At 43.5% G+C, this 7,891-nt stretch overlaps 1 protein-coding gene across 1 annotated transcript; it reads right to left on the reverse strand.

Annotated features, from left to right (window-relative positions):
* Positions 1-768: 768 nt before the first annotated feature.
* On the reverse strand, positions 769-7,522 carry LOC121531840 (forkhead box protein O4-like). The gene is given in 4 exon segments (XM_041837335.2): positions 769-3,280; positions 3,416-4,317; positions 4,320-4,884; positions 5,109-7,522. Coding segments are annotated over 3 exon segments (1,863 nt in total). The 5' UTR covers positions 5,535-7,522; the 3' UTR covers positions 769-3,280; positions 3,416-3,445.
* Positions 7,523-7,891: the final 369 nt, after the last annotated feature.

Raw genomic sequence — 7,891 nt, forward strand, 5'->3', positions numbered from 1 at the left:
ATTTCTTCATATTGTTGGTGAAATTGCACATCAGGAGAGAAGAAAATACTCCCCCAAAGTGATTTCCACCCTGCTCTTTAGCACACACTGGGCAGAGTCATGAATGCCAAACTGTGAATGCATATCACATATGTGGCCGGGACGATACCAGTATCGCAATATTTTTTCCATTGCAAAAATGAAAAGACGAAGCAGACCAACTCTTTTGTCCTTTAAAAACCTGCTGTATGTAAAATAGTGTGCTTTAGCTTGGAAAATAAATACATGTGACTCTGGATGACAACATAATGATGTTTGTTTCCAACATTAGGGCGGTTTTCCTAAAGAAGTTAAATCTGCTTCATGTTTTATTTCCTTGCCGCAATACTAAGGAGTATTGCGATACTTGTGTCGTCCCAGCACTAATCACATACCCCGTACTGTTCAATTACTGAATTACCACTGAAATAACTCCTAGTTACTTTGCAGCTCCGGGCTCTTCAATGAAAAATAAACAAAAAGCACATGTTTCGTACCATCAAGCGACCAAATAGCGTTTGGTCAACATGCAGAGTCCAAAGTCAAATCAAGCATCCTTAACTCAGTCTCCTCCAATGACCTTAAACATCTTCAGACTTTGCCCATGTCATAGATGGGTTGGCTGACGTCACGAAAATGACGTACGCGCATCGATGGGGCCGGAAGCAGAGCTATGTTATGATTCTGAACGGTCAGATGGCTAGCAACAATGACAAGAAGTTGCCATGTGGGGAATCATAGGTGGCTTGTTTCAGCTAGTTTTATCTTGTTCTTGATACCATGTCTTGTTTTGAGGTGTTTGGACCGATTTCATGTCAATGCTAATATAGCTAAAATTTGCTAGCTAATCAACAACTGTAACAATGTATTTGAGACAATTGCTCATTGTGCAAATGTGTTTTTGTTTTCAATAAACATTTGGAGATGAAATATAGTTTACATGTTGTCAACAATCTAAGCCAACCCCTGCAGTAGTGTAGACAGAAATTAGTTGGTCCCCCCCTAATTTACTGCAATTCTACACGTTTTGTCATGAGGCAGATAAACCTTTTTTTTTTTAAAGCGAATTAAAGCTAAAAAAATAGGTGTGTTGACTGTGATAAAGGCACTGGATTATGAGCTGTCTTGTTTGCTAAATGAACAAAGTAGGAGGTGGTATGATGCATATATATAGTGCATATCGCCACAGAAGCACAGTGACATATGCCTCAATGCGGTCATATTCATGGCTTATTGGGAGTGTGGCTTTCAGTTAGTTATTTTTGGCCAACCATCCCATGAGAGTGAATGTCATTCCAGTGCACTTCTTGTAGAGATGTTAACGGTTAACCGTTAATAGGTTAGCCGCCGAAATTACATTTGACCAGTCATGCTTATCAGTCTACAGGTTCATTTGCATAATTTAGTGGAATTAAATTGGCGTGCATCTTAGTTATCACAAGCAGACAGAGCCTAGTTTGAGGAGCAGAATAACCTATAACCTGTCAGACAGCGCGAGAGTAGCTCCTCAAAAAGCTGGGTACTGTAGTGAAATGTGTTTTTATAAGCCCAGTCATTGCGCAGCAACTAATTCTAAATGCAATCGCGTGTGAACTGTTTTGATGGCCACGACTAAAAATAATAAAAGATATTCCCATTTGAGTGCATATGCTATTGTCAACGGTAGGCAGGCGATCAGCTCGTCACCCACCACTTTACAATGTGAGCTTGAGGCAGTATAATTGTTTGAAACCTGATCATTTTACTTTACGTTAAATACGTTAAATAATGTCTTACCTTGCTTCAAAGTAGTCTTGCCAAAATCCAACCATAGAAACGTGGAGGCAATTATTTTTTTTCTTTTATAAGGACTTCCTCATGCCATTAACCAGCATTTTTCTACTGCTCTATTGGTTTTCATATCAACTTTCTTTCGTTGTCCAGAAGCCAAAGACACAATGCTAGTCATATTAGCAACCCATCTTAGTTGTTGCTATTAGATTCCCCATCTTTCTAAGTTTGATATCTGTCACATATGGAACCATTTGCAATAGATGTGCTGTTTAGAACTGTGTTTTACCGCGAATTGCATTTTGGCAAATGTTTGAAAATGACATTTTATTAGCTGCTTCATTACAGGAGTTGAATGTTCAATAATAGGCTATAGCCTTTTGACTGCAAGACGATAGGCTTGCTATTGTTGCATGTTTCCATTAAGCTCACAATGGAAAATGTCCGTTCCTTGTATGCATGCATAGTAGGCTATTTTCTGTTGGTGATATAATTTTACTATTTGGAAAAAATGAAACTGTTTGTTGACCGGTTAATGAGGGTTGGTTAGTCGGCAGCAAAACTAACCGAAAATTGCATCCTTAACTGCTTGCTATGAATTCTATCTGATGGTGTTTGCATGTTTAGGTAAAAAGACGATTATTATTTATATTTTTTTGCTCAATCTGATTGGATGGGCCTGGCTTCCCAGTGGGTGGGCCTGGGCCCACGCAGCTGCAACCCTTTCTGTTTTGCCCCATAGTTGCTCACACGTTGGTTTTGTTGCTTAACAACCAACCCGTCCATAGTCCCACTGCATCTTCTCAATCTTTTCCTTGGGGAAAGTCCAGAGGAGTTTGTGTGTGAACCCCATTCTCTCATACAGATGCAGCAGCTTCAATTCATGTCTAAGTTGGCGGTGGTCGGTAATCGTTCACCTACAATTTATACGAAAACTGGCCATTTTTTCCTGTGTGCACCGTCCATTTCACCTTCAATATCAAAGACATCAATGAGGTGTACCATATCAATCCTAAAACTACTTTGGTATAGTAATAATATTAATTGTTATATTAACTCCAAGTAGTTTAGAGTTGTTTGTTGTGTTTAGTATTTTTACTCCAAATAAATTCTGTCACACTTCTCTCAAAAACACTCCAAGAAAATACATACGGCAAACTCCCAAAAAGTTGCAAGTGTTACTATGGGGGCTGGGTCTCATGTATGATGGATCTCCTGACCATCCACTCCTATTGGCACGTGACATGGATGTCTGAGGTCTGTTTTCGTCCTTAAATCCAAAAAAAACTCAAAAGTACAAACGCTAAGATTTAAAAAATAAAAATAAAAATAGCTTCGGATCTTCAGCCGATAGAGAGATGAGGAATGGGAATGCACCAGGTTTGTTCTTTATTGTGGGTGTCGTTGAGTGTGTGATTGGGGATCCTTACCCGCAACAAAGAGTCAAAGACAAATGTTGACATTGTACTTCATGATGTTCTTCATTAATCTCCTGCACAAAGCAAAAGATACAGGGAGTGAGTGAAGGTGAGAGGGAACCAAGGGCCATCATGATGAGGATAAAGAAAGCAAATAGGGAAAGACAAGGGTGATATAGTTAGAACCTGAAAGTATAATTTCAGCGTACCTGGCTAACACTGAAAGGGTTGCTGGGAAGTTAGCTGGGTACCCAGTTGTGGGCGGAGCTCTGCGTGGTCGCAGGGCCGGAGTAGCTTTGCCCCCCCTGGATTATGGGGTCAAAGTTGAAATCGATGCCCTCTCCATCCATGAGGTCGCTGTTGATGATGTAGTCCACGTCACAGTCCAAGTTCTCTGTGAACATCTCGATGTCCAAGTCGGTGGGCAAGCGGTCTTGACTGGGCAGGAAGCAGCTCGGCGTTCCGAACTGGCCCATCCCTGGCAGACCTCCTCCTGCATTGGCGGAGAGGCCCCCTCCATGGTGAAGCCCCATGCCTGGCAGCTGTGCATGCTGGGCTTTGAGGCCTGAGAACTGTGGAGAGTCCTGGGCCATACCTGACAGAATCATGCCCAGGCCCAGCTGAGAGTGCTGCTGCTGCTGGGACTGGAGTTGAGATTGCATCCCCATGGGTGCCACAGTGTTGGGCTCAAGCCCCTTACCCAGCAACAGCTGGTTGGGCTTGGCCCGCCCTCCTACCATGGGCCCCCCCATGCCCATCATCCCCACACCACCCGGACTGGGCATCAGCGGATCCACCTGGGTCATCATGACATCACTGGGAGGCGGGGAGTCCGAGGTGAGCAACGCCTCCAAGCTGGAGGCTACATGGGTGCCATAGTGACCAGTCCCACGGGAGCCGGGGCTAGGCATAGGGTTGAAGAGGGAGTTGCCATAGTTTGAGGGTTTGGAGTTGTTATTGTTGCCACATTGTGTGCCTGAGGACTGTCCCCCAGTCTGGTTGGCGGCCTGGGAGAGGTTGGGTGGCTGCAGCTGACGGAAAGAGGGGAACCCGGACCCCCGGGGAAGCAGGGTGGAAGCGGAGGGAAGAGGGGTGGGGGCACCAGGGGGGCCGTGCTGGGACTAGCCCTTCCTTGCTGCTCGGTCATCAGCGTCAGGCCATCGATCAGGTCCAGCTCCTCCATGAGTGTCTCGGTGAGGGTGGGGGGTAGGTTGCCCGTGGAGTAGCCCAGTAGGCCTTCCTCAGGCAGGTCATCCTCATCCTCCTGGCCGGGACCAATGGGGGACAGCCGGCCACTCAGAGTGCTGGCGTTGGAGCTGGTGCGTGGACGGAAGCTGGTCCACATGTCAGGGTCATCTAGGCTGCCGCGGGATGAAGGGCTGCCACAGTTCACCCCCCATTTGGGGAACTGCTGGGAGGAGTTGGGACTGTCTGCGCCGCCGTCGCCGTCTCCCCCGGTGGTCCCGCCCAAGCCTGCTGCTGCCTTCTTGGTCTGCTTGGCCCGCATCCGACTCTTCAGCAGTTTGCTGCTGTTGTCCATGGAGGCAGCACGGCGACGGGGGGCTTTCCCAGTCTTGCCCCCCTCTGGGTTGAGCATCCACCAGGAACTCTTGCCTGTGGACTCATTGTGAACTCTCAGGAACTTGTTGTGGAGTGATAAGTTGTGGCGAATTGAATTCTGAGGTATCGGGAAGGGGAAAGAAAATGGGTTTTGTTTAACATTGGAAACCATTCAACATCATTTGATTGACAATAGATTTTAAGTAATTACTTCCATTGTTCACTAACTAATGCAGTGAAATAATGTATCATGTGATCACATCAAATGGGTCTGTATAACATAGTTATAACAATGTGTATAACAATAATGAAGCGCATTAAGGTAAACATCGTTTTTTTTACCTTCCACCCTGCTGAGCTGTTGCTATCTCCTTTATCTTTGAAGTAAGGCACGGTTTTCACCATCCAGTCATATATCTGTGCCAAGGTTAAGCGCTTCTCTGGAGAGTTCTCAATAGCCTGACTAATCAGGTCCGCGTAGGACTGGTTCCCCCATGCATTGCGCCGGGATGATCCCTTTCGGGGCGTGGCTCCACCCACTCCGGCTCCTCCCTCTGAGACCACAACTTTCTCAGGCTCACATATGATTTGTTTTTGCTCCTGCTTATCCTCATCGGCGGGCGGGGTTCCCGCAGCGGATTCAGGGCCGTCTGCCCCCTCCGGTTTAACAGCTGAGATGTCGGGTTTGGGGAGCGGCCATGTGCACGACCTAGGTCTGCTTTGCGGCTCAAAATCTGGGTCAATCGTGGGAAGCTTTGAATCCTCCATTGTAAGGTTTTGTTCAGAGATTTTCCTCAAAAGGTTTTCTACACTTCTGAGCTATCCTAAATGTTGACAACTAAGAGATAATACTTAAAATATAAATGACAAAATAAATAGTAGGACTGAAAAATCGGAACTAAATCACAATAAAAATAATATTTAAAAAATAATCTGGGGAGGTTTGTCGACACGTGTTTGTAACAGGCACACCAAAATGAAGGCCTATTAAATCAAATGTTATTGGTCACATACACATATTTAGCAGATGTTATTGTGGGTGTAGCGAAATGCTTGTTATTATTATCTGAGGAGTCTATGTTCAAACTAGATTTTCTAATAAAATTATTGTAGAACCAAAAATTCAATTTAAACTATCGTACACAAAAATGCTATTTTCCATCCTCTATTAAGGGGACTAGTAGAAGAAAGACACAATAATCTGGACACACCAATATAGCGTCGGTTAATCCTGAGATTGGAGATTAGGGGACCCAAATAATCTCCTTAATAGTAACTATTATAAACCTTCCGATTTACAGAGCAAAGAAAGGCTGGGATGAGGGTTCCTTTGTTTGTATAAAAGAACAAAGAGAACTCAGGGAGGAATGCACACCAAAACATCTGGATTGCAATCACAATACAATGCAATTGTATGGTAAACGTTGCTGTGGGGTATATATATATATATATATATATTAAAAACGTATCAGTTTAGTTTTGGTAGTTTGTTGGAGACACAGTAAATCTCTGCGACGTTTGTGAAAAGGTGAGCTAATTAAAGGGAAAGTAGCTATACAATTATATAACACTATAAATTGAAATTACTTATTTATTGTGTCTTCCTTTAAAAATAGTATTGCCCTTTGAGTTTTACCATTAGAAAATAAAAAGTCGCCCTCAAGCACATATACTTGCAAAGAACCCACAAATTAGGATTACACAGTGGGTCACTGTTACAAAAGAGCGTTCGTTACAAATGATCAACTAGCTAAATTTAACGATGCCTCGTTCCGCACTTGTAAACAACGTGCCGTATCGCTCCTTCTCACGTAGAAATAACCTCGCGCGCGCTTCAATAGAATACTGGAGCCGATATATAGTTACAACATTTATATCAACATTCTAATTAATTTTGTAAACAACAACTAATTGATAACAAAATACACAATACATCTAGCTGTCACTGATCCCCGTGAAACAATGTTACTTTGTGGATTCATGGAGCTATAGCAATAAGATGATCAATGTTTCAAGTAAAAAATTATGCTATATTTGATTATCTAACCAATGCCACGTTTACTGCTGAAAATAAATCCAAACAGTAATGTTATGGTGGATGTCGTTTCTTTCCACTACAGCATTATAACTTGGCTAGCTAAGTAATTTAAGTCGACTGACAAAAATAAATGTTGAGAGCAAAACCTTACTGAACAGTTTGATCATGATGGTCTGTAACAACAATTAGAGGAAACAAATCAATCAGAAAGTCCGTGGTTTTCTGATTTAGGTTTGCACTCTCCTCCACATTGTGGGCAAGCGCGTGTCGCCATCTGCCATGTTTCTCGACACCGAGGAGCGGCAGCACACGATGCTCACGCGGGCATAAACCTTCAGAAGGTGCCTAACTTGAGTCAGTCCTCGTCCCCTGGACACTTTAAAGCACGCTTCGCAATCCACGGTTTCTTGAAGTTTACTCTCTTACACCTCGGCTGCACTCTCACCAAACGTAGTTGTGGAAATAGCGTAATAGCCACCTAGCTAGCTGGCTAACTCCAGTTATTTCGGAGTTTAAAAATCCTTTCAGAAGTCGGAAAAATGGCTTCAGTACCTTCCTTTGGAATTTGCCCCTTTCAGTAGTTAGTTTTGCTCGACTTGTGTCTATTATGGATGTCAAAATATTCAGTCATCGTAGATCTTTTTTGGTTTTGTTTTGTTTTGACTCGAGGCGATGACTCCCTTCTGACGTCTATTTACCACTGCCAGACATCGTGTACTGCGCTTGCGTGTTGAGGATTGCTGGGAAATGCAGTCAGTCATGTGACGATTTAAAGCGCAAAAGTAAACAACGAACGGCTGGCGAGCTAAAATAGCTGTTTCGGTGCTGAAAATCCGGATTATGCAACACTTCCTAAAGTGTACGCAACACCTACACACACCTAAACCAAAACTGGAAAGTTACCCGTCAATGATCGTAAATCAGATTTCAGTTGACCAAGTAGGTTTAGGCTACATATCTATTCAGCCCCAATCTAGTTTTGAAGCACATGCATCCCTCTTTCATTTGACACTCAAACTTTCACCAATAGTCCCGGTGTGTCGGTGCATTGTCTTTAAAAAAGTAGATTGTCGACAGGTTACTTTAA

This window comes from Coregonus clupeaformis, chromosome 2, assembly GCF_020615455.1.
Source record: "Coregonus clupeaformis isolate EN_2021a chromosome 2, ASM2061545v1, whole genome shotgun sequence".
NCBI lineage: Eukaryota > Metazoa > Chordata > Actinopteri > Salmoniformes > Salmonidae > Coregonus > Coregonus clupeaformis.